Source organism: Varroa destructor, unplaced genomic scaffold (genome assembly GCF_002443255.2).
Source record: "Varroa destructor unplaced genomic scaffold, Vdes_3.0 BEIS01000007.1, whole genome shotgun sequence".
Lineage (NCBI taxonomy): Eukaryota > Metazoa > Arthropoda > Arachnida > Mesostigmata > Varroidae > Varroa > Varroa destructor.
This window is the reverse complement of record NW_019211460.1, coordinates 33,740,379-33,766,994: the sequence shown is the minus strand read 5'-3', so window position 1 is coordinate 33,766,994 and position 26,616 is coordinate 33,740,379. Positions and strand designations below refer to the sequence as shown.

General features: G+C 42.1%; 1 protein-coding gene across 1 annotated transcript in view; it reads right to left on the bottom strand.

Annotated features, from left to right (window-relative positions):
* Positions 1-26,171, bottom strand: part of LOC111254334 (uncharacterized) — a 34,158-nt gene extending 7,987 nt beyond the window's left edge. Inside the window, exons 1-3 of the mRNA XM_086975682.1 lie at positions 24,642-26,171; positions 6,712-6,917; positions 867-1,038 (exon numbers count right to left, since the gene is read on the bottom strand). Coding sequence (XP_086831808.1) covers positions 867-1,038; positions 6,712-6,917; positions 24,642-25,068 — 805 coding nt within the window. The 5' untranslated portion in view covers positions 25,069-26,171. The remainder of the gene's footprint in view (positions 1-866; positions 1,039-6,711; positions 6,918-24,641) is intronic.
* Between the last annotated feature and the right edge of the window lie 445 nt (positions 26,172-26,616).

The following is a 26,616-nucleotide window of genomic DNA, read 5'->3' as shown; positions in this document are numbered from 1 at the left end:
AATGTTAATTCCATGTGCTACATATAGATGTAGAATTCGAGAGCACCCCAGACCTCTGTGCGAAGAGGTATGAATGGAGACCATCTTCCCTCGCCTTTCGCTTCCCGCTTGTTGGTTCGGTCATCCTCTGATACTATATGCACCTTAGCATCAATTACTATCGGGTAACTATTAATAAAGGCTGTCTAGCAAGGAAGTCAAACAGAAGGTCAACACACGAGCCAATACAGATACGACAAAATAAGGAACATGGCAGTTTACGGTAGAGCGCAAATAACAGAGCTAAAAGTTAAAACCGATGGCAAAAATGATCATCTCGTTAGTAACGGTAGCGCTCATGAAGCCATATGCAGCATATTGACGATGAATCGGATGAGGCTAATATTACTTCACTGACATTTTGTAATGATTTGTCTACGAAAAAGCTTGAAAAATATGGAAAATAACTAATCCGGGTACTGACGTCGTCACCTTTCGACTCGACATGAAGTAGTTGCATGCACGCTAGCTGGATTTTTCATAGTACAGAATAACATTCAGATTTTGTTTCGTGCATCGAAACTAACTAGCCATATGTAAACAATTATTCTACATCCAAGTAAAATAAAAAGGAATGAACTTTTACAGCGTAATTTTCCTACACTTGTGTAAATTGTACGCTATAACAATTTGTGATCCGTCTAATAAATGTCGATGATTCCATTAGAGAATACTGCCCTATATATCGATTATTCTGTGAGATTATGGGTGCTTGCTTCTCATGACAACTAAATCATAGAATCTAAATAAACGACATCGTTCGTTAACACAAGAACGTGGCTTTCGTGGTGCGAAGGGCCCTGTAGATTACGGCTTGGAGTTCGTACCTGGGATGTATTCGGCATGCTGGAAGCCCCTTGGGATAATGATGTGCGGATGAAATGCGTGTGACCCCTGGCCAATTATTGAGGAGGCGGCCGAACCGGGCCGTGTACCCACTCCTCCGGAGTAGATCGAAATTTCGTCGGCGTCTCCGTGACGCATCTGCCACCAACTTGCCTAGAGAAAAAAAAGTAGCAGAGTACGTCGCTGATCAATGCCGAACCTTATGGTGAACAAACTAATTTTTTAGACAGACGATTTTTCCCGGCTAAAATGGCGAGTGGAACAGGAAAAGAAAAAGCAGCGAATTAAAAAAAGTCATACGGTTACTTTCATGCGTACCTTACCATTCACAGTCGTTGTAGTACACCCAGTATGCAGTACGCTTTATGTGAGCAACTGGGAATAAGTTAGATCTTAAAGAAATCAGTGTACGAATAACCATTTATCAATACGTACATGGTCGGTAAGCTGGACAACAAATAGTTAGCTAACTCGTAAATGACGACTGGCGTTTCGTCATGGTAGCCACTATGTGATGGAGCCATTCATATCGTTAAACCTTACGGCTCAGGGAGTCGTGCCATACTAGGAACGATCCTTCATTAACGTTATAAGGAGGTCGGGAAAGTTGCTTGAACACATATGTATATAACAATATTGGCAGTTTTACCCGCAACCGATTTAGTCACTTTGCTTGCCACCAGATGGCCTACAGTGATGGTAGCAATGCGGAACGAGGCGTAACCCTGTCCTGCTAGAGACTGCAGGATTGGATATCGTTGCCCCATCTGAAGCCGTCTCCATCAGGCGGTCGTTATAATTGCTCTATGCGAACTACTGTAGCTATCTGACAGTAATAATGGGGCCTTGACCGTTTGTTTCTACGACGTAATCTCGATAATCTGTTGTAGACCAAATACGACGAAAAAATCCACATGTGGGTTGTGTTTCTAACGCAGTTTAGATTAGTATCGGATAAAATATCGTTCCCGGTAAATACAGTGCAGGTCGAGACATCTGTTTGCAGCCATTACGACTGATTTCTTAATGATTTTGCGTTTCTTCGCATTCTACGTGCGACTTTACGGGATGCTTAGGGAACGAAAAGCGTCTGTCTGCCTATCTAGCCTGTCTCCTATAAATGGTGAAGACCTATTGTGTTGCGCTATCAAATAAACAGAAGCGCTAAACCTTAGAATAGCCAGTACAAATACCACGACAGGAACCAATGCAAATCATTGGTTAACTAGACGAAAACCGCGTATAGACAACAACTTAAATCTATAACAAATGAACTATTTTATGAAATAATACTACACACAGAGATTGGAGCAGGCAGACTATTTATCATGTTGACATTAATAATTATATGAATATTATATATTGAGATACGAAAGTCACCTTTGAGACAATCTGGACCGCATTAAACCGTAGCAGCTTCATCCATGTGAGAATTTAAGGTTTACCTTTTCAAAAAGCGTCATTCTATCCAACGGAGCACTATGCTAGTACAAGGCTAAAAATTTTTTCACGGATTTTCCTAAGAAACATGCCGTAACGACAATTTGATAAACCTCACTCTTGGGTTTATCAAATCAGGTTGGGTCTGCCAATTTCCAAACGCTCGCATGGTTTGTTCGCGTACACCACGATCTCGGGGTATCAAACTCCCGAATGCAGGCGAAGCGAGTTGGTGGAAATGACTGGTTTTGCGGGCCTGCGAATTGCGGAGAGCAAAGACATATTTGGATATGGTTCTCGAGACCTTCAGCCCGTCTGAACATTAGTTGTATAAATGTGATCGCCAATGTCCCACTCGTACTTTCCTGCGGGAAGGTGTTCGCAACACTAAGACGGACGTGAAAGCGATCCCCCCTTCTAATAAATAAGTTTTGCTTGTTCAAGATCTCCCAAGCCAGTATACCTGCATGATGTCCGCTGGCGGTTTTGAAATAATCGAACTTCTAGTCGTCTAAGTCTAGTTTCTTATAGTCGACAAGCTCAATAACTGAATCCCGAGCAAGCCATATTATTAAGGAGATTTCGATTTATCAAGAAAATCCGTTTTTTGTAATTGCCATGTGAAGTCTTTGGGGGATACATTTTATAACGAAGGCAGCTATGTACATGACGGCTCATACAAGACCCCCAAGTATTATCGTTCAGCTTGACGAGTTCATAAGCTTATCTCGAGAAGGCGCGTGTGCTTTTTTGTACAGCGTCGTAACTTCGGGCTTACACGGCTTATGTCAGGAAGTACTTGTGAATTTACAAGATTTGTGAAGTTATTACCGCCGATAACGAATAGAATAATTTTCTCCTGACTTTGCTGGCTCCCTTAAGCTGGGCGGGAAAGCAATGCGGTCATCTCGCAGCTAATTAGTACGTGATATCGATTTTGTCCTATGCATGATTGCAAACAATTTACGCAATGGAAACGCAGACTTTAGATAACAAAATTTAAGCTGTGTTGCGCAACGGCACCACTGAACGATCGGCCATCCTGTTAGCCTTTGCCGATGTTCCCGAAAAAAGGATGAAACAATGGTGTTCTATACGATCACTAAGCAAAATACGCTTCTTATTGACTATGTCATTGACGCTGTCCCAGGTATCCACTGTTTCAGTATTTTGTTCGTGATCAGCGGTTAGTGGCAGATCAGCATGCATTCATCATGTGACCGGTAGAAGCGGTAGAAGATTTTTACGACACTGTTACAGGAACCATGACTCACGGGGGTGCATCCGTCCAGTATTTTTGGCGTATTGGTAGAATTTTTTGTTTTAAGCTCTCTGATAGCCAAGGGTCATAGATGGCTAGCGCAAATACTGTCTGGAACGAAGTAACAAAAGTCTGGACAAGACATCGTTTGAACTGCTTTTTGACTGCGAAGCCGTGGTTGTTTGTCTAAGATGTCTCTATTGTGGGCTCTTTGCTATCGTGAGCAGGGTAATAGCGCATTGTTGTTGAGCCGCTACCTCACAAGGTAAGCAGCTGACCACTAACGAAAAGGATTTACATCTGTGTGTTGGATATACACCTCAGTAGCGACAAGTAGAGGTTTAAGATATCCTTTAAAGGCATTGCCTTTAAGAAAGCGATTTTAGCAGAAAGGTAACATCTCCCTACCGCTAACCTTTTCACAAGGCGGATCCGTTTTTTCCAAAGTCGATACTGTTATTAAATGAAGCATCCTAGATACATAATTTTCTTTTCTTGGATTAGATCCCTTTCAACTTAGATACTTAAGACTTAACCTAACCGGATATTACCTTTCATAGTTCAATAATATTGTCATTGAAAGTGTTAAGCGATAGTACAGCGTATGAAAACTTGAAGATATCGGTCGATGAGATATCGGCCAGAGGCAGTGTCCTACGTATGACTCCATATTTCGTTAGAAGTTCAATTTCATCACTAAAAAACTGATGAACTGTTCGTTTGAGGTGTAATATGGGACAGGGCAGCGTCTGTTAGACTGAGTGGATCTAACAAGAGCTAAGTCAGCAAATCGTTGTCTTTTGCCATTTTAGATTTAAATACTGGGAGAAGTTTATAAAAGTAAGACTAATTTTTGGTTGTTTTTATTTTATCAACATTATTCCATAGACGGGCTCCAAGCAGATCGACGGCCAAAAATTGATTGGAAAAAGAAAGTAACCTTTTCTATTGGCTTAAAAATGGATCAGTTTTTTTCACTTCCTGAGAACCAGTTGTAACAGCTTTGGTAGAATGGCTTGCGTTCTTTACTAGAAAGCCAGATATGCTGCTCAGAGCTGCGTACACTGATCTCATAATGAAAAAGATAATTGTTGACGTTACTTAGTATTTTCTTAGTATCCTTTGTAACGACCTTCTAGTGTCTATGATGCCAATTGAGCCCCATATGCTGGATCTTCATGGTCGAATTAACAACTTTCTCTTGACTGAGCCATCAGTGCCTCCGAGGTCACATATAAGGCGTATTTGAGCGTAAAATCTAACAGAGCACTTGCAGTAAATAGACGTTAACGATCAACGATATACTTATTATTATAAGTAATAAAGTTATTATAATAATAAATATAACTTAGTCTATACGGAGATAGATACCTTGAAAAACCCAATAACAATTGACCGCATTGTCTCTTGGTGTGATGGAAGTCGAATAGAGATATCAATCCCACAATGCAATGTCTTAAAGGAAACTTCGAAATCACATTAGGTACACAATGGAAACCGGCTTGCCCATCAACACCTTCAATCTCAGTGCAAAATAAATCCACATATAAGCTATTATATGACTATATAATAGTATATATATAAATATAGGTATAGGCTGAGTTGTTCTGCCGATGTTTGGATGGTCTTTTAGGAAAAAAACGGTCGCTGCACAGCTCAGGCTAGATTTGCGAAATACGCTATTTAACGGTGCGACATTTTCCAAGCCCAAATGATTTTTTTAGACATTTTATGAAAGGGGCATAAAGCGTTCGCAAAACATTTTACCTAGGTCTGGCAGGATTTCTGTGCATGGTCTAAACATAAACGCTACCGTAGACACGATAGCACTAGCAGCACTTCAGTTGCGGGCAATGTATTTCCTTGTTACGAAGTTAATTCGATTCGAGATTATATTTTTCACGTGTTTTACTTAGTTTTGGTACATCAAGAAATCCTCAAATTAGCGCTTTTATTAAGGACTGACATAGTAACTCCATGTTAGCAGGAGGCGTTTTTTCAGGGTAATAAGACCTAAAACATTTGCGTATTGTTTATACTGCATTCTGTCAGAGAAACTCACCGGCAACGGTGATGCGCTCGTTTTTCTGTTGGTTGTCCAAAGGTATAAAAACACTACTGCTTTTGCGATGTCCTCTCTACACTAAAGAACAGTGCCAAAGGACTCTATAGCTAGGCGAACTTAGGGGAAGTTTGCCTGTGTGCTCGGATTGTGAGCTGCCTATTCTCACGTCAACGGGCTCAAATGAGAAATTTTTCTGGTAGGTTGAAGCGTTTTTGGTTCCAACTACGTAGCGAACTTCCGTATCTCTGCGGTGCGTCCAGAACTAGGCTTGCTACGACGATATGTTACGTGGATACTTTCTAGGCCTTGTTAGCAGACGCATAATCGCATGCAAGCTATTTTAGGTATATCTAGCGAAATCCTAAGATTAGGGTAGGAATTTCCGACATATTCTATGTTCTACACTCTGTATATTCTCACAACTGGCAATTGTGTTCCTGTGACAATTAAGGCGATGCTGTGACCAACTCTATTAAGGGGTTCGTAAATGTGTATCCTTTGCTATGTTGTCAAGTCAGCGCTGAATGTACTAAAGCTATTTAACGAAACGCGAAGCTATTCGTCTAAATATAGAGACAGACAAACACGATGGATGCAAGCTACTTCAAGGTAGAACAAACAATGTACACGAGAGATATCTTCTACTCGAGAAATTTACTTTCTGTAAAACAACACTGCGTGTGATGAATAGATAGTGCTAAAAGAAGATTTTTATACTGAACGCAAGACGAGTTAGGAGCGGGCCCTTGTTCGAAATACAGCTAAGTGTAGCTTTATGGATTCTTCCAACAAATTGCTTACGAAGTTTCCAAATGTTATGAGCTGTTACGTTGTTTATATTTCTACTCAGAGCATTAGCTATTTGCTGTAACTCATTCTAAACGTTGGTGTAAACAAGTGATTTTTACGAAATGAGCTTCGCCTCAGCTGGCAAGGCACGATATCGTTCTCGAGAGAGCAGTATTTGCAATGAATACAGGCGCGTACATGTGGCGCCTTATAGCTTGCTTTCCTCGATGGCGTTCTCATGCCCAGAACATTCGTGCTCGACAGGACGTACCCTATGAGCGGAGGAGGCGATGGTGGGTCTTCGCTCCACCGGGGGCTGTGGGTTGTAGTAGTAGGCTGATCCGACGCGCTGCAGAATAAGGTCGTCAATCTCGACTATGGGAGCCGTCTCTTTAATGCTTTCGAATATTTTATCGTCCAGCTTTACTGAGCGGCAGTAGAACGCAATCAAGAAACACGTGCAACAGATCCCAATGCCTGCGATGGAGCAAAAGCAAATTTGCAGGTTAGGAAGTCGTCTAGAGCCAATAATACCTACATGTCCTTGCGTAGGAGCTTTTAGTCCGGGTAGAGTCTTCTGAAATATAAATAAAATCTTAAAACAATTAAATAGCTAACTGCAAAAATGTTCAGCCCTGCCGTATACTTGCCTATTTGGCCTTCAGGTATCTATTGTTCGGCTTGTTGTATTTATTTTACGTTACTACTTTAGGCACAGGCTTGAACCGTGCACGCAACCAACTCCCGGCACAGACGGACTATTGGCTTCTTTTTGCATAAAAGTGTAACACTTTTTAATGAAGCAATTAAGGGGCTGTCCGAATAGCGCGTGATAAACCTTCAATGCACAAGACAGTCCCTGATAAACCTTCCATGTCATTAACAGTGTCAACAGAGACAGGCAGCAAAAGTTTTTCTGAGCGTAGCTACAACTACTAAAGACTACCGTAGCGGCTACTATCAGTGCATGCATATATTTGTATCGGAAAGATTACACGTTTTGTCATTTCAAAATAATCATTGAGTGTACGCATGGAACGCTTATAAAACACAATTCTGATTTAACCATAGTGGTAATAGGAGCCTGCGTGTTCCGGCTTTGTGTGGCCAACTTTTTTTCGCTAGGACTTCGGTTCTGTCTGAAAATAAGCGGAGTAAAGACCTTCAAAATGAAGTTTTGTGTTACCAAATAATCCACATAAATGTATTATCTTTCGTGAAGCTCCTGCCGTTATGAAGCTGCGTCTTCTGGGACAAAGTGTTACGTTTTCACTTGACTGAAGGTTAACACACACACACACAAACAATTCTATGGAAGTAAGTTAAAATCTATTAGGAAAAACGCCTCGCTTACCAAGTGCTTACTTAGACGAATGGAACATTCTGTATAGTCTGAATAGTACAAATGCAAATCTAGAATACTTCAGTGGTCAAAATGCCGCTTACCATGTTGCAAATACACCTACACAGGCGATATTTTCGACGTTTATATCAGACGTAATGCTACCTTTTCATAACAAGAAATAAAAACATCTCAATGCTAAAAATAGTTGAAACTAGTTTCTGTGACAAATTCAGATATGCCATTGTGAAGGTAACTACATGTCTAGGGCATATTGTTCAAATACTGGGCTAAATTGTTTATGTTCTTCAAAGCTCGAAGAGACTTCATAGTGCTATCATAGTTGGTTCTATACTGAAACCGATATACACGCTAATTCTCCGTCGAGTTAAGTTATACAATCTAACATGACGACCATAACAGAGTGTCCTAAAATCGGCAAAGGATGGCGACAAGCTCATTCAATAGTAAACATAATGAAAATTACAAAACAAATGAGAAACGTCTTAACAGTACCCCATATACAAACTTGTTTGGACGACTGCCAACTAATATGGCTGGCTGAAAGTTCTGCAAAGTATAAAAGATCAGTGACACAGGCCTGATCCAACGGCTTTAACATGTCTACGTTTGTTTTCTGTTCACCCAGATTTTTAACAATATTAAAGTTTGGTGTTAACTTGTTCTATAATAAATAGTCCCTGCTTAGATTACAAGAATTAAAAAAAAAAAAAAAAAAAAAAACGGATAGTACTTATGTCAATTTGTTTCGAGGTTCGAGAAACACAGGAAATGTCGATGATAGATTAATTTATATTTCAAGCATAGGAAAACGTGTAGAGGTTGAAAGCTGCCTTTGGACTGATGACTTGAGACGATGATAATTCATTGTATCTAAAGCAGGTTGAACATCCGTTTAGGGAATAAGTAAACTATCTAGATAAATCTTTGCGACCAACGCTATATTTTGAAAATTCTGGTACAATCTCAATTGCGTAGTGTGCCCCTGAATACTGGCTTCAGTGTAAAAAAAAGCCCAACCAGTTTTACAGTACCAAGAAAACGATCACGAATCAAGGTCACCTAGAATTCTAGATTCCTAGAAATAGGTAGTGACTAACCTAACTAAAGTGATTATATATGTACACATAGCAAAGGACTATCCGTCGAAAGGTTTATTTTGTAAGATTTTAATAGTAAACTATATACAACCTTACAAGCATCTATGTGGCGTTGATCTATCTATTCCACTATTGCGGGGTATTTTTCCATGCTTCTTAAATTCGTGAAAAATGTAGCTCTCGCATACAGCCGATGGCTGCCATACACCTGCTTCCACGCAATTCCTACAAAATTATCGTAAAAATACGCATTTCACATATGAAATACTTCAGTTTGTTCTCTCTGTCCGGTATTTTTTAAGATTCCGGCTAATCACTTCAACCGTATCTAATCTGGCAGGACGACTAGCCTAGGTACCGCGTGTGGGTGAAAGCTGCTCGTTTCTCAAACTATATATCGTATATTAATCGCGCTATGATGTTGACCCTATGCTAGGCTCTTGGCTGTTGCCTCTGGGCACCGCCTGTACCTATCCAGCCAGTCGGCTTTGCCTGAGCAGAGGGCAGAGCCCTGTCGAAGGGGCACGTAGAGCAGTGCTGGTGAATCCAAAAATGGATTATGCAACGGACCAGCTAAATGATGAGGGTCGTCGGGGAGGAGGATTGAGACTGCTACCATGAGAAAGCGAGCTACGCTGGGGGGTAGGCCTCCACGTACAGAGGACAGATGACGCTGTTGCCAGTGCCGTTACAGCTTGATTATAGCTACGGTTGCCGAAAGTCTGGAACGTCTTTCGGTAGATAAGCGAAACTAAGGGATTCTACCCCGTCTTGCATCAGGGATCTAGAGTTCATTTCGCTGATGCTGTTATTTGTACCGAGGTGGTCTAAACAAAGATGTTGCTTAAACTCTTTCATATAGCACTGCGAGGAATGGTGGCGCGTTTGATGTCGACCATATATATGTCTGATACTCATAAGTATGTCTTCTGCTCTCCAAGCAGGCCTTGTCAAGCAGCAGCTGAACAAGATGGCAGTGCCAGCAAGGACACAGCGTCATAAGATGAGCTCAGATCCTGTACTGTTGCTATATCTTGAACTGCCATCCTTGGCCAACCAAATTTAGCGGAGAAACGCACACACGTTCCTTTGACTTCACTTTTTAAGGAAAACGCGCCGCGCGGCTGGGAGGACGGATAGGCAGAGCCAGGTCTGGACGCCTCGTTTCCACAAAGCAGATATCCACTATCGATGCATTGGTGGCGGAAATACAGATGGACTGCAATCTCGATGCTGCATCGAAGAAAGCGTTTTTTTATACCTCGGGAGCTTTTAGGGAGCTACGAAGAGTTGAGCGATCATTAAAGTAGTATACATTATATACATAGATATATATAAAGCAGGTAGCTAGAATCGAGCTTATCTCAAAAGCCGAGTAAGCTGACAATGCTGCATAATCGTATCAGTTTACCTCTGAGATACTTCAGCGTCGAGTGTTTTCATCATCTAGGGTCTAGATAATCAGGAGACCATGCTTGGTAATGCTACATTCTGCTTTTAACAGGAATTTACATTTCTCACACAGCCTCCCTTGACAATTAAATCAGCAACAATTAATAAAACATTACATAACTCATTTTATGGTCAGTTCAGCATTTCGGCCTGGAGACGTGACGCGAAGGCTCCACCTGAAAAGCTGATTAACTATATTATTTACTGTTTCCCTAATTCGTTACGCCGCTTAATATACAATATTATTGGACTGACAACAACTTATGCGATAAACACAGATCATATTTGCTATCTGAAGCAATGCCAAAAACGAAATGAGGCTTGATGTTTTATGAATGACACTGAAGAAATTATAGGTTACTTTGTGTATGAATTTCACACCGACCTATTATTTTATCTTCACTTGTCTCATCCATAGCTACGGCGCATCAAAGTTTTTTTTATTATTAAATGCGGTAACGCAAATACTTCGTCTAGCTTACGAGTAGATTCTAAGTGTTCAGAGCCTACTCCATCTAATCTACGTGGACCATATCTATTCATTTACTAAATATCTAAATTGATGCCTAGCATGGCTTTATTCCATGCCCACACTTTGATAAGGACAGGATGCAAGGCTTGACCGTTACTATAACCTGAACTGAACTTCTGTCCTTCGATATGCTCACAGGCCAAATTCCAAGCTAAGAGAGTCCAAAATGTTTTAATGCGATTAGGCAGAAGACGAAAAGAAAAAGGTGGACAGGGCTCGTTGATTTGCCGGTTTCAACTAACCTAGAGAAAACACAAGGCAAGCTGTAGCGGCTAGGCCTATTCGCCTGATCCCGCATTTATCGAGGCGCAATCTGACCTTGAAAGGCAGGACCGAAAAAGACGACTAGACCGCCCACTCAGTCGAATGAAAACTTTCTGCAACTGTTTACTACGTTTGTGCTGTAGCGGAAAGCGTATAGTTCTCTTATTAAGCTTATCTTTTTTTCCAGGGGAAAACTTCTTTATTCGTCCAGTTTGGTCAACTGAATATTTTCCAGCTTCTTCTTTATGAAATTGAGTAGTGCAATAACGTATAGACTAGTAGGGTTTCTCCTTCGATACTGTAGAATCACGAGGTCATAGGAGATCAACCAGCAACGGTAACTTGGTCCCTCGCTGCCAGCTTTCATCAATGTGGCTGAGAAGAGAAAAAGCCCCTATGGGACTTCCATATTGGTTTTATCGTTTGCTCTCTACTTCTTTTCATGAGAAGCCGGACCAGCGAAGCAACACAGGGAAAAACGAATAAACTTACCCATTGCGCCATATTTTACGGGAACATATTTGAATAAGCTTGTTCTTTTCAATTAATCAAAAGTCATAGTAGACAATGACCGCTCTCAGGCCCATATCGCTAGCATTTGTACGGTACGATTCAATGTAGCTCTAGCGAATCATAATAAACATCTCTTTGCTAAATAATTACTATATTGTGGAACTGGGTATATTTATCGAATATTTTCTTACTACTAGCCTGTACAGCTTCTAGGATTCAATAACCGCAAAATTTGTCGGAAATAATTGCATGATAAAACTTTCAATAAAAACATTGTTCCTACCCATGTATGCAAACTTTCTCACCCTATATAGATGTTAGAACCGCTTTAGCGCCAAAAAAATTAGGCGCCACTTTGTACATGATGTCTAAATCCAAAGCATCACGTATGTGTACAGTTATGCCAAAAGCGATGGTCATCAAGCCAAAAGGATAAACAAATAGCGATGTGCGAAGAAATGTCCGTCATAGCACCATCGCTTACGGAAAACTACTGCAATGTCCTTCTGTGAACCCTTTTTGCAAACGAATTTTACGCATGCGTCGAGAAGGTCACTAAATGAAAAAGCATAAGGCCGCACGAAAAACCTTTATCTCAGTTTTTTTGTCTCGTTTCTGGCGGTCTCACGGAGCGTCGTGCCATAAATATTTCCCTGTTACATTGTCAAATATTGCAATAGTCTGTTGCACTGTGTTGGAGGATGTTACTCGATAGGAATAACGATTGCCATACGGAAACGAACTGTCTTTGTGTGACCAAGGTATTAACAACGGCAAGAAAGGAACGAATCGCAGGTGGCATTTGTGGTGGTGCCCCCATAAATCTCTATGTTTCGTCGGCTGGGAATAGTTCTCTCAATCCTTTTTGGTTCTCCGTTTGCTGGGCAACGACAGAAACCACTACAACTGTTTCACGAGTTGCCTTCGATTATCGTCTACCGCCGTCTGATGACCAACATGGCGTTGTTTATCCGCATTTCTATGTTTCCCAATAGGCCCAGAGAAGAAAACGGCCGGCCAATGAGGGACGAAGAAACCATGCTCACCACCATCTAGCTAAGCTATTGACCTGCTTGCGATACAACGTTTAGAGATCGTTTATGCAATGTTACAGTTAACGAATATAAGACAAATAAACCAACTAATATAGAACGTAGTGCATACAAATGAAGGCAGACACATCATTCACATGATACGTTTATATAAAATAAAAAAAATATTTTAGCAAGGTCAAAAGCGAGAACGGAAATCAATTGGGTACCGTTCTGGGCGTTTCCTGGTAATCATAAAATCTGTGCCCAATGAAGGCGTGTTAAGCTTTGATGCTGGCATTGCTAATGCTGCCCTTATTGTCCTGGTTACGACTGACGGGTTAGTCAAAATGTAAACTCTTTGGATCGCCTCGTCGCTAGTTTTACTGTAGATTTACAAATGATCATAAGCCCTGCCATTATAGCATAGAAGCATAGAGTTCGGCTTTGCAATGCTTTCATGGGTGAAGTTTTGCCTCGACTACGACTTGACGATTACCATCAATGGGCAAACGATCCTCGTCGGGCCGCTCTTGATGCCTCAGCCACTTTCAGTGTTTGATAATCTCTTCACTGGCTGTAGTCGCACAACGTTGTATTAGGGTTTTATTAATGAGAAGCGACAGTCCCGAGATTCTTTGCGTAAAGGTGCACCGCTTTTCGACCCGCCTATGTTATCATCTCTTCTTCCACGTTGCACGTACCAGCAGACACCGGCTAGCAAACAAAGCGACCTCGAAAACCCCTCGGTATTTTAAGGTCGACTAACGTCGCAGACCTGCAGCAGCCGTTACATCAGACTCACACGTAGAATGCATGCCGCTACGTACGAAAACTTCAATCTAGTGCCTAGCACCACCAAAGTGAGCCCTACCCTCCTGTAGTCGACGACTCGCCGATGACCGCTGCTGCGGAGCATAAAAGGTTGCGACCAATGACATCTACGCAATGATCTCATATGCACCGTGATCTTCAAAACTCGTATCAAGTAAAACCAGAAACGTTAGGTAAACGTAGTGATGTACGCTGAAAGAAAAATACCCTGAGCTATGAGAAGGACTATAATTCGTATAAGTATTCCTTGCATGTAGGATGTAATCGCCTCACTCGGGCTCTTTCTTACCTAGACACACGGACATTTGTGTAGAGCATATTGAACTACGGACAAGGGCAAAGGTGCGTTTTAATGAATAACAAATAGGCAAATTTAGACACGTTTATACTGACGAGTTTAGAAGCATAGCAATGAACAATGCAGAAAACAGGCAGTAAATCATATGTAATGCATAATGTATTCGAAGAGCTTTCTCTGCCTTGTCTGGTTTTGCATATCAATAGGATGGACCCAGGTACCCACTGACAAAAATTAGGAGACAACAATGTGTGACTATACTGGCACTGATAAGAATTGTCCTAATAAGAAACGCATGATAGAAACAAAGTTCTGAGTAATCAACAACAGTAAGTTGATTTCACTGCACATCTTTCCTTCGGCGTATAATCAAGTCGTCCGTTATAAACTAAGCCAGATGTGAAGAGGAAACAGTATCAAAAAAAAACTAAAAACCTAGGAAATAAGCGAAACAAAGAAGAAAAATATTTTCTATTGATATTTCGCTCATACTCTTCTTATGAACAGGTTAATGATCAATTCGGAATAGGCGGCTCAACTGTACATAGAAATTCTTAGTTTTTTGTGTTTAAAGTGAGCACTATATTAGCATATTTGTCATCGAAGTTTGGTGACTGTCTTTAAGTAGCACATACCGATACAAAATTGCGCCGTATTAAATCGTCTATATGGCCACTGAGGGAATCGTTATGTAAATCTTTGGCGTCCTGATGTGACGTTCGGCGCGTTATATTATATTGTTAGTATGTCTTTTTACTAAGCCGTATTATACGGGCACGTCGGCCGGTGGGCCCATCATAATGTAATAACGTTGCCCAATATTCACAAGGAACTCCCTCTCCTCCATATCATTGATTGCATTTGCGGTTTGACGAATTATACGAAGTTACATTTAATTAACTTTAATGCTCCCTTGGGTTTACTTCAGGACTAATGCGGTCAAATCTGCCAATATGAGGAAACGTATGGGGGCGACTAAGCCCCGTGGAATCAATATTACCGACATTTTCTTTTTAGTGTTTAGTTAGTGTTATTGCCATTTGATGATATAAACCCTGTGGTCTTTTAACTTTTTCGAAAAAACATGTAAAGTCCTGACTATATATATATATATATAGTTACTATAATCTTATTGTCATGTTTTTGTACAGTTTCATCCTATGGTGATCGCACGTACGCTATTAATTGAATCGACACAACTTTGTTCCTTTATTTGTTGTATGTTTAACTGTATTCATAAACCTATAGCCTCGTGAATCGTTATTCCGTACGGCCGTACATAGATGGTAAGCTGCCTTGGATTCACACAATGTTCCTGTCTCACACACAGGGAATAGAAAGCATATTAGTCAGTGTCAAGGTTGTGCTAGTCTTGAACCTGGTATCCTTATAACCTTTGTTTATTTTATCACACTTCCTGTTAGTCATAATGTGTTGGAGATATATCAAGTCGCTGAAGGCTACCTCCGTTTCGCTAAGCGAAGTCACACATTGTGTACGTAATTTACAGATGGCATGGGACTGGTTATAACAGCGAAGCATCGAACGCCTGTATCGGATGACCACCTTTGCAGAGACGTCTTCCGTAAAGACCTTTTGTGTTTCGTTCTTTTCAGTTATCCCTGCCTGTAATGGCGTAGAGAGATACAGTAATCTGTGTAGAGGAGAGGCTAGACAAAGCGAAGTTGGGCAAGAGCTGCTTAGCCAGAATTGTCTTGGCCTGTTAGGCAACATACCTTAACTGACCAACTAGTTACCGATTGATATTTACTGTTAGGGCAAACTGTTTATCGATCGAGAGATTCTTTCGTTGACGATTCGCTGCCTATACCGTTTCAGCAGCTTTGATTGATGTTCTTCTCGATCCTCGACGGCAATCGAAAGCAAAAAAAGGGTAACCCAACTAACTCGACTAACCACGAGGACGATATGCTTAGTCCCGAGGACAGCCTCATCGAGACGATATCTAGGCATTCAGGACATGTTACTATCATTGAATGACTACCGATAGCATGGAAGGCAACCCAGGAAAAGGCTGGTAGAATAGCAAGCGAGCCAAACTATTCCCGAACCAGCCTATTTTCACTCATGGCTTTTGTTATGCCTACGTACATTTTACAGTAGCAAAGAAATACGCGGTTGTAAAATATTTGACACGTTGTCCACTTCCTCCCGTATCAGGAAAAAATGCCTGTTTCTCATTATTTGGAACTTATTCTATGTAAACGTGAAATCAGATCTAGATCCAATAGGCCCTTCAGACTTTAGGGCAATATTTGTCCGCTAAGGCTACCCGCTAGTCATGGATACAAGGATGTGTGAAGATTTAAATGGGAGTACAAAGTAGTACTGTTATAGAGTTCAGAATGTGTAAAAAGTAAAAACCTCCATACTGCTTTTTACCCTCGCTGTGAAAGTGTTTGTTGATTATAGTTGCTTTTGTTAGGACACTACGGTCAGCTATGGGGTATATCTGGAAGGTTGTCGTCTGCCCTTTGTTGTTACTTGCGAGCGGAACAAGGTCCCTGTGACGCAAACTTCAGGATGTCATAGATACGGGAGGAGGCATAAAGGACCAGCTGGTACAAGAGAAGTTCGTTAACATTTTTGGTTGTTCACGTCCACGGGCCCGTGAGCACGAAGGTGACGTTGGTGTCTAGCGAGGAAGCCGCTGCAATAACCAGTGTATATAATCAACTCTTTAAAGATTCGAGCGTCGGCACGTTCTACTATGAGTATATCGTACTACCGGCAGACATACTCATCTATTCTATGGACATGGCAGTTATAAATAGTTAGAGAGTTATGAACCACTATTATTGGAATTTTTCGGTTAACAGCATGAAAGGGCAGGAGCAAGTTGCAATACTTCATTTGAAGCCTCGTTTTTAGTTCGGCCTAGAAACCGTACACATTGTAGAAGTTGTGACATCGTACTGCATAATTGTGCGTTTGCTGTAGAGCACGTGCGAGCAAACAGAACAGCTGCAACTCACTAAAACTAGCATACAGAAACCATTACAATTGGACACGTTATGCATGTACAACAAATGCTGTCGTCACGCGTAAACAACTCGGTGACTGCAATGATTCTGACTTACAGTTGAACCATTAGAGGACCAGAAGTGCCTAGAAAAATAGAGAAATTTTATCGAAGAGAGTGATAGCGGTCTCGACGGGCAGCTAGCTTACTTCTCCTGGTTGCAAGCGAAATATTCTACGCCAAGTACTGGCGGTGCTTAGAATATATACTCGTATTTCTCATAGCACTCAATATAAACGCAGATCAAACCTGTGAAAAATAGATGGTCTTTTACAATGCATTATGATTAAAGCACAGTAGCGACATTTCATCCCGTGGAAATTTTTCTTTGAAGCGTTTCACCTGCTAGACCGCGACTCGTCTAGTCCACCGACAGGTTCGTCTAATCTCTACTCTTAACGCTTTAATACATCCTTACAGTGAAACAGCAGACCTAGCTTAGCTGATCTATTAACGCGGCTAAAGGTAAGAAAAATATGCCCTGGAGCTCTAGCTAGAACGTCAAACACAAACGAAAACTCACACAGCTCTAGATATTGGGTGTAATAGAGCTATCAACCCAGCTGTCATATCGGTATGAGTCAGTTGCCAAGAAAGACATCTTTCTCAACCTTTTCCCTCTGTTAAGCCAACTATTGCATCCTTCTCTCACCGAGCACAAGCTATAAATAAAAGGCAGTACAGTACAATACGGTGTAATCTGCACGCGTAACTTAAAGTTCCGGTCTTCCAGGTAATAAGAGCACTTTGCAGTAGTCAACCATAGATTGAGTAGGATAGGCTATAATGTTATATTTAACATGTCTTCAATTCCATACTTCTTTTGTATTCATTACAAACTAAACGTAAGGTGGGGCAAAGAGATCACTGGGTTACTTTGGTTTTGGATCTGGCCTGCAGATACAAATGAGCCTTCATTTGAGAGATTTCGCCCATATAATAAAGTCTTAGCAAACGCACTTCATAGCCATACATAGAAATAAAATGGACTTATGTGGATTTCCCGCGTGACATAGCCCCAACTCAAAGCTTCGTTAAACATCAAATATGGCGTTTAATGCCAACGCCACTATAACTTTACGCCCTGCCATTGTACTTTTTCAACGCTTGTCTAATACTTACGATAACGAGCGTCGTTTCTACAAGCCAACTTCCAACACAAACGATCGCCGGCATCAACTCCTGTTATTATTTTTTGCTCTCCGCCTTTAACTAAATAGTACTGGCATCTGTACGTTTCGCTCATTCCTTTTACTCCATCATGGTACGACTTCGGCCGAAGCCAGTTTACTCACTCATAAATACAACTCGGCTGAGACTGAATTGATTATTGACAGAAAAGGCGAAAAGAAATGGGTCTTCTCATTTCGAACACAGTGACGCCGATATGCATAACATGGAATACTGGTAATCGCGTAAAAATACGCGATTCCTGCTAATTGATAGCTGAGACTGTATTAAGGCCAACGGGCTGCCGATTTCAGTCGACTGGGTCATTTAATTTTTTTTTCTATATTTGTGATCAACAATAAGTATACACCGGCGCCTATGGGCCTCAGATAAGATATTTGGAGAAATACGGATTTTTAAGCAGTGAATAATGTCGTTCTCAGACCATAATGAAACATAAAAGTAGTTGGAACAAACCAGTCACTTCTTGTTATTCAAAACCGCGTTAAATGGTCAACCTACTTCTAATCTTAGATGTGCTGACTATTGTACAGCGCAGCTGAGGCTGCACAGTTCGTACGAAAAAGTGAAATTGCCCTGCTATCGTTATACGTTCGGATAACGTCATAAGCTGATTACCTAACAAACCAGAACACTTTTTTAGTTATCTAGTGCTCTATCTGGTCGCAGTTCGGTGGCCGTCGTTTAGCCGGGCGACAAGCTGCGTAGTGATCTGGGCTAGACCGAAGGTCGAGTTGGTCCAATATCTGCCTTTAAACACTGCAGCAGGCAAACGGAATGAGCGCCTGGAGTCCCCATGCCCAAACAGTTCAACGGAAGCAAGCCAGACAAAGTATTATTACGAGATTTGTTTATCAATAAGCGCTATATGTCTCCGTTCGACCTAAGTGCGTACCTTCGGTATAGCACAAATCGAAGAACCTAATCCAATGCTACACAAACACATCTACCTATTTGACCTTACTAATAACCGACTTCAATTCGTTCGATGCCGAACAGCCACTACGCATAAAACTCCGGAGTTATAAGGTATGACGCGCAATCGGAATGGCCTTAGAAGGCCGAAATGTGCCTCGTCGAACCAGCGTTTCACCATAGCCACACCGCACCACAACACTTTAACAATAACGAACTGGGCGTTCATTTACTGGGATGACAACTACTGATGCTGACTCGCACTTGTTCGACCCATCTGTCGTTGTTATCATCATCGTCGTCGCGCCTTAGCTCTTTCTTGCGTTTCCGACCCAGCGCTTTCTGTTCCACGGAAGCCTCTTCCCGTTTTACGACATGTGGCGACAGCGACTGTAGCCTGCCCTCAATGTGGACGATGGCAGCAGCGGCACACGTAAGGGTCGTAACGGCTTTTCGGAGAAAGATTGGTAACAACATTTGCCTCATACCATCCGTCTGGTGCGAGTGACTGACCGCCCACTAGTAACACCCAACAACAGCCGTACGCAATTTACTACGGTTTCATGTATGCCACGTTCCGCTCCGCTCGATGTCTTTCTTGCCACCAGCAGCTCCCTCTTCTACGCAAGTGGGCGGAAGATTCACGCGACACGGGCAGAGTGGGCTGCACTGTCACCGAGCCCAATTTCTTAAGTTACGTTAGCGCCGCAACAGCTGAACTGTCGCACACGGACCATGCTTACGAAGCGCTCCCCAATCTGAATATTCAAAATGTTTTTCTCTCACTATTGTTGTTAATGCTGATTGTTATATGGGAATCCTAGCGTTGTGCGCCCACATCGTAGCGGTTTCTAGCATGCGACCGCCCGTGACCTGCAATGGGCAATGGACGTCAGAAAATGTGGATCAAAGGAAAATACAGGCACATACATAGTACAGATGAAACAATCCCACCGGAAATCCCTAGTCATTTTTATCTAGCATGCGCTATAATAAACATCTTCAGTCACTTCCAGTATTTTTAATTATAACCTTCTTTTCGGTGATTCAGATAATTACCACGACACAAATTGTCGTACGAAAAGGCGGAAAATAACAATAGCTGTTTCGGTGGCGAATTCCGTTATGTGCTACTGAAAAATTCATTCCTAAGCTTAGTAGAATTACCATTAATCATGTGACCGGCAGATGGCTACGGAAGGCATACGATCGTGGACCTTTTGGCGATGCAAGGTTTTGAGTTACGAATTACTTGCAAAGACCGTCTTCACCAGAATACGTATCCACCAAAGAGTAACGTTCAGCCTTTCAAAGCAGAAAGACACGGACTGATTCGAGAAGCATGCAAGCAGCTTCTGATCCTCGAACAACGTTCTTGTGGAATAATCAACAATTACTATGTATTTAGGCGATTTGAAAAGAACTGGGCATGCTCAAAGCCACGGTGCGTTGTAAACCGCCACCTAGTGAAGCTGTCGTGTCCCGTTTCCTTTGAACGTCACAGTTATCACCGTTCAGCAGCATTTTCGCTTATATTTATCTAGAGTATTTTTTACACACGTCACAGGGTCCCGAACATAGATTGTGCCGAGATACGATATCGCAGTAACGTGTATATTGCTATACTGTTTTTTGGGTTTAGTGTTCCCTACTAATAAACTAATGCTGACTATCATTACCTTTACTGCGTCTTCGGAATGGCAATGAGTTGATAGGTTTAGAAAATATGCCCCGTAATGAATTAGCTTACATAACAAGATAGTGTTAAGCTGCATTAATCTGAGCATGAACAACCGGAACTAAATGGACGATGGCGTATTGCTACACATAGCTCGGCTAGCTGTTCCACGCCCATAATGCTGCTTTAGTTCTACTAGCGGAAAGCCGTTTCCACGAACTTTCTTAGCGGTCGATTTTCCCGAAACAATCTAAGTATTTCTAGGAATACTCCCAGCCGCTATAATGTGGGACGTAAGATAAAATTGGTGGCTTTTTTCGTTAAAAATGAAAACTAAAAGATTAACCATATCTCGGCCTCGTTACAACCATAGTGATCTATTATTTCAAAATTGAAACGTTCTCTTATTATCGGCGTTATTCGATGTTTCCGACCCAAGTGAATCAGCTTAATCCAATTATAGACTAACTAAATCTGAGAAAAGCGATGCGCTTCGAGATGTTCCGATGAAGATTTGTATAAACGAAAAAAGAAAAAGTGGGCCGCTAATGTCCTTACGGGCCATGTGTTGTGTATAGCAGTTGTTTACTTAACAATAAACGTTCAAAAAGAAAAAACGACCCGGTTCCTGCGCACAAACCAACTGAACAATTATTATCGTAAAGCCCACCGCATCTGTTTTCCAACATGATTTCTACTTAGCATGTCGTAGAGTTGTCGTACTCGGAGATGGGACCTTTTTTTAGTTCAATACCATTTTGAAGGTGTTTACCGTTAATACAATAGATGCTAATGCTGCGATCCAGTTTTATGACACCTTTTAAAGCCTTAAACTAGGTGATTTCAATCCGGAGTGTTATGAGTAAAAAGGTCTGTGTAGGACAGAGTTGATTGCTTTTGGCGAACCTTGGATATATCTCATTAGCTCTCACTCGCATTAGTTTGAAGGGAGTTTTAATTAAATATTGCGCTTTCTTTCAGAATGATACGCTTTGTAATACGCTATGGAGTATGTACACCAGGAATTATATTAGTCGAATTCATTGCTAGCCGAAGCTCAACTAATCTTCTTTAATAGTAAATCACGAAATCTTCACCGGTTTAATCTGTTCGAACACCTAGCCAGCTTATCCGGATTTCTTGCCAAGCCTGTTTCGAAAAGCCATGGTTAACTGACTTATTGCAAGACTGTTCTTTAGGGTTCACTGTAGCAATTCTATGTAGAATGTGACTTTAGCAAGACCCGAGCACGCTAACCTGTTTCTTTAATAGGCTATTTCCAATCCTATAGGAATTTTCTCCTTTCTACCTATCTATTGAATAGGTCATTTTCTGACTGGCTGAACATACTCGGCGATATAAGCTCTGAAACCAGCACCAACATCCACACTATAATACTAATAATAAAGCTTTTAGCCTATTGAATCCTTGTCGAATGAAACGGCATCGTCGTTAGTGTTTGTATACGATGGACGTCAACTTCCAGATTAGACCACCGCAAAGACAAAAATGGCCGAACTGTCCTGCGGCATGTTAATTTCCTGAATTTGAAATCATAAAAATAATCATTTGTTAAAGCAAATAGATAGAACAGCAACTATCGCTATTCGTGCCTAAACTCAAAGCCCGTCCCTGCCTCGAACGTACTTTTCTTGGTCCCAGTATACAATGGATCAATGACATTATCCACAAGCCAATTTGGCCGCACCATGATCGAAGCACCGTTGTCCTGTTCCTATGAAAATAGAGAAATTTGTTTGGGTTTGCCCTTTGCCATCAACTATATTTCACCGTACTTTATTAATTGCTATCTATATCCTGAATAAAATCAAACGTGTGTTGCCAGGCCGATTTAGTAAGTCCCCATAAGAGTTTAGTGTGTTTGCACCTTACCCACTAAGCACACGTGATGGCCTAGGTTCAAAAGCGGGCACGTTTCGTGCTGTCTGATCGAATGGCCCTGTTGGGGTCCCGTGTTGTCTGGTCCTGTTGAACGTAAAGCACTTAGATTGATCCAACAAAGTAAAAAGAAGGCTTTTCATCGTGCCACGCAAAATGACACCAGTTGGTCAACAATGCCCGTCACGATCACCACCATCAGCATGGGCTCAAAACGAGTGATTGTTATTTGCTAGTGACTTATTACGGAGACGTATCAATCTCGACCAGTGCTTCGACCACTCAATGTAAACTATATCCATTATTATGACTCGCTGATGATCACGTGTAATCCTTCCTCTGCTTCTGGACATCTATCCATGCAGATGAACAACGGTTATTCCATCGGAATAGTTGGACGTAGCAACTCCTCATCCTTTGTCTTATTATAAAATTCAATTATATGCACCATACAATACAATATCACACGAATTTCACGTCGTTCGAAGCCCAATCACAAACGTCCGACCAATTCAGGCCGCAGCGTTCTTGCAACACCATTATTGAATCAAGTATTAGGTCCATGCCTAGCATCTTTAACAGCAGCTTCTTGGCCTGGCTGGAAGCTATGTCACTAGTGGTATATAAGTAATGCTTGAATCACTCTTATGGACACTGCTGATATGAAGAGTCGTAATTGATTAAATGTGCCAGTAGCGTTCTTATTGGCTAGTAAGCGAAAATCGTTGACGACCTTTTCTCTGTAAGCAGAGATTAGGCGACTGGAAGTAATCCGGAAGGCTTTGGCGCATATGGGCTGCGTAATGATACACTGCGATATTTATTTCATTACAACTCTTCATATCGTATGCGCCTTTCCTCTTTGTATACTTTTAATAGGGATGTATTATGTAATTAAAAAAAAAACTTTCACTAACACTAACACTGCTGCTTTTTTTGTAGTCAGTTCCACACCATCGTGTTCATGTTTGCGCGTGCGTCCTTCTATGGAACGGAATAACCTACTGGCAAAATGATAACCTTCGATTTAGGAATTTGTTGATGGTAACTTATACTAGGTATTGCCAAATGATAACTTGACTCTGATTTCCTATTTAGCAGCAAATTTATAGTGTTCAAATGTTCATAACCAGCGAATAAACTAGAGCACAGTTCTTCGTTATGAGTTACTTACGCGTAACGTTATATTGAAGCCGCTGCCTTTAAGGTATAGCTCCTGTAGATAAGTATTCGGTCTAAGAGGTGCAAAGGCTCTTGCCAACAGCAAAAGAATCTGTGGTTTTTAATGCCAGAAAGCTACTAATATTGCTCAACGCGAAGAATCGTTTATATATTTTAGTTTTTATTTATTTCGCCTAATTTTCCGGTGGCGAATGAATATTTCGGTTGGCCCGCGTGCTCTAGGGCAAATACTGCCTGATTCGAATCTCGCACAGGTCACTATATCTATCGGCTGAACTATGGCTACGTGAACGCAAAATATGAAGAGGAATCGCTATTTGTCTTGCTTTGCTCAGCATCATTCATGGTAAGGTTAATATAACGCATGCTTGATGAAGCACAGTTTAAGGTCCGACAAACGTACCCTCACTAAAGCGTCGATCTGACGTGGCCAGGGTAAATTATTTTCCCGCATTGTTTTGTAAGCACGCCGTCAATATATGTTTCTGGTAGTATAAAAACCAGTTGTTAGTAAAGCCGTAATAGCTAGGGCCAGCGGCGCAAGGTATAACGTAAAACTTCATCTAATGATGTTTGTCTTGAAAGCCGATGACATGTAACGATCAAATACATTGTTAATAATAAGACCATTGCTACAACTTCCGTAGTCGTTTGAATGAAGATGTGTCTGTCCAAGAATCTTGCGGACATACCGCAGACGGAAATTGTAACGCAAAATTCGTTTTATGCCGGAGGGCACCGATCCGAAGCACTCTCGGTATTAAAATAAACGGCGTAAAACTGTCGTTAAGTAAAAAGTCGTTAGAGCAATGTAGTACTACCATCATTAGCCCAACTTTCTGCCGTTACGTTTATTATAATATGGCAACATGATGTGTGTCGAATTTAATCGTCTACGACACTTACCGACTCCTGAGATGATTTTGCCTTTGTCGTGTGCGTCGGGCTGCTTACTCGATATTCGCAGCATAAGGCCGGCGAAGGTCGAGATCGCACCGAAGCACGCAAGCACGTAAAAAAAGTAAATTCCATACATAAGAATTAAGGCACATTGTCGATCCATAAGGTTCGAGCCACCCTGTCGGCTTGAGCGTGCCGAAGAAGCGCGTCTCCGTGATCGCGCCGACGCTTGTGAACGTATCGTCGAGCGACGAGCGGCCGCTGAAGGCCTTCTATGGCCATTACCGCAGCCTGCACTACTACCACCAATACCACGCGCAGATGCAGCAGCGCCCCCGCCGACGCCGCTTGCACCAGCGGTTGCATTGGACATCGCTGATGAGGAGCCATGTGAGGGATGGTAATAGTTGTAGACGGGTCGAGCTCCATCCATTGTCAGTAGAAGATGAGTTCGATAGGGTAGGCCGCCAGCGGACGATGGTGACACACGACCGCGATGCGACGGACTAGCACGGCGGCCGGCGCGAGGCGTCCGCGCCGGTGATTGCGCCGGAGTGCCAGTGCCGCTTAACGGGTTGCTGTACAGTGTTGACTGGCGTCGAGTGCGTCGGAGCGGCGAGGGCGTTGGCGGCGCAGAACTGCTAACGCGACTTAGCGAAGTGCTTGCTGCTGGCGAGGAACACGCTGAAGCTGCGGTCGTTACTACCGTTGTCTCTGCTGCTGCTGCTGCTACGCTTGGACTACTAGCTCCGTTTAATTTCGAGGTCGTTGCTATCGTTGTCGTAGCGACACGTGCATTATTTGGTGATGACAAAGCTAAAGAACGAGGCAGAAGAGGAGTTGACAAAAAGAGCCGCCGTCGATAACTTGGCTGATAGTGATGCTGTCGGCACTGATAGCCACCGATGTTCGTGTTCTTGAGCACCGACGTGTGTGAGCTCTGGTAACTGTGGGATGAATGTTTGTTGTCGTTAAAGTATTTTGATCTAATCGATGTGAATGTGACGGTCGCTGACGCTGCCGCACTTGATCCTTCCGTAGCTCCCCCTGCTAGCGTTGCGATATGGTCCGTTGTTTTTGTTGCGTTCACGGTGTTTCCTAGTGTCGCCGATACGATTGTTGTTGTTGTTGTGGGGCTCGCAGTAACCGTTGACAAGCTGTGACCACGACTGTTGTTGCTGTTCTTATCGTTGTACCATTCGATTGTTGCTCTGTCCGATGATGCCGGTTTAATCGTTGTAATACTTTCTGTGGCAGTTACGACCGCTGTTGTCACTGCTATCGTTTCTTTTGTTGATGCTGTCACTACATTCACGGCGGTGGCGTTGTCAGCGGCGGCGGTGGTGGCAGCAGCAGCAGCAGCAGCAGAAACAAAAGATGATGAAAGCGTCACGTGACGATCTAATGATGGCGGTAGTGTTGAACTTGCTGTTCTTGTTGTGCATTTGGTGTTGGTGAGAAGCGTGCGACTTTCTCGGCGGCTGGCCAGCGTGCCACTAGAAAGGTGACTCGCGTCCCCACAGAAGCAAAAGGCGCTTTAACGCCGCTGGCAACCTACAAGAGATGTTGTCCTCATGATGGAGATGACGGTAGTAATTGTAGGAACGGCAAATAAGATTTGGCCTGCAAGAAAAAAAAAAGACGGAAGTTCGGTAACCTTTACCACCTGCACATTTAATTTACCCATTTACTTTGAAATTTAATAGGCGTCTCTTTTTAGCTGCTCCGTTATCGCTGCAGCTGGTCGCCATTCGTATAGGTCTATCCTATCCTAGGTCCTGAGCGAAAGAATTATAACATCGAAAAACCGTATATGTGATGCTGCTCTCTTCGTTACTTTGGTTAACGTCAAACATAAACAACAGCGGCTAATTGTGTATCGAGTAACTTTTATGCCACGATACGAAACTGGTTCCGGGGCTCTAAAGCTAACTGTCTGCGTCAGAGGAGCACGATACGGATGACCTCATGGGCTATATGG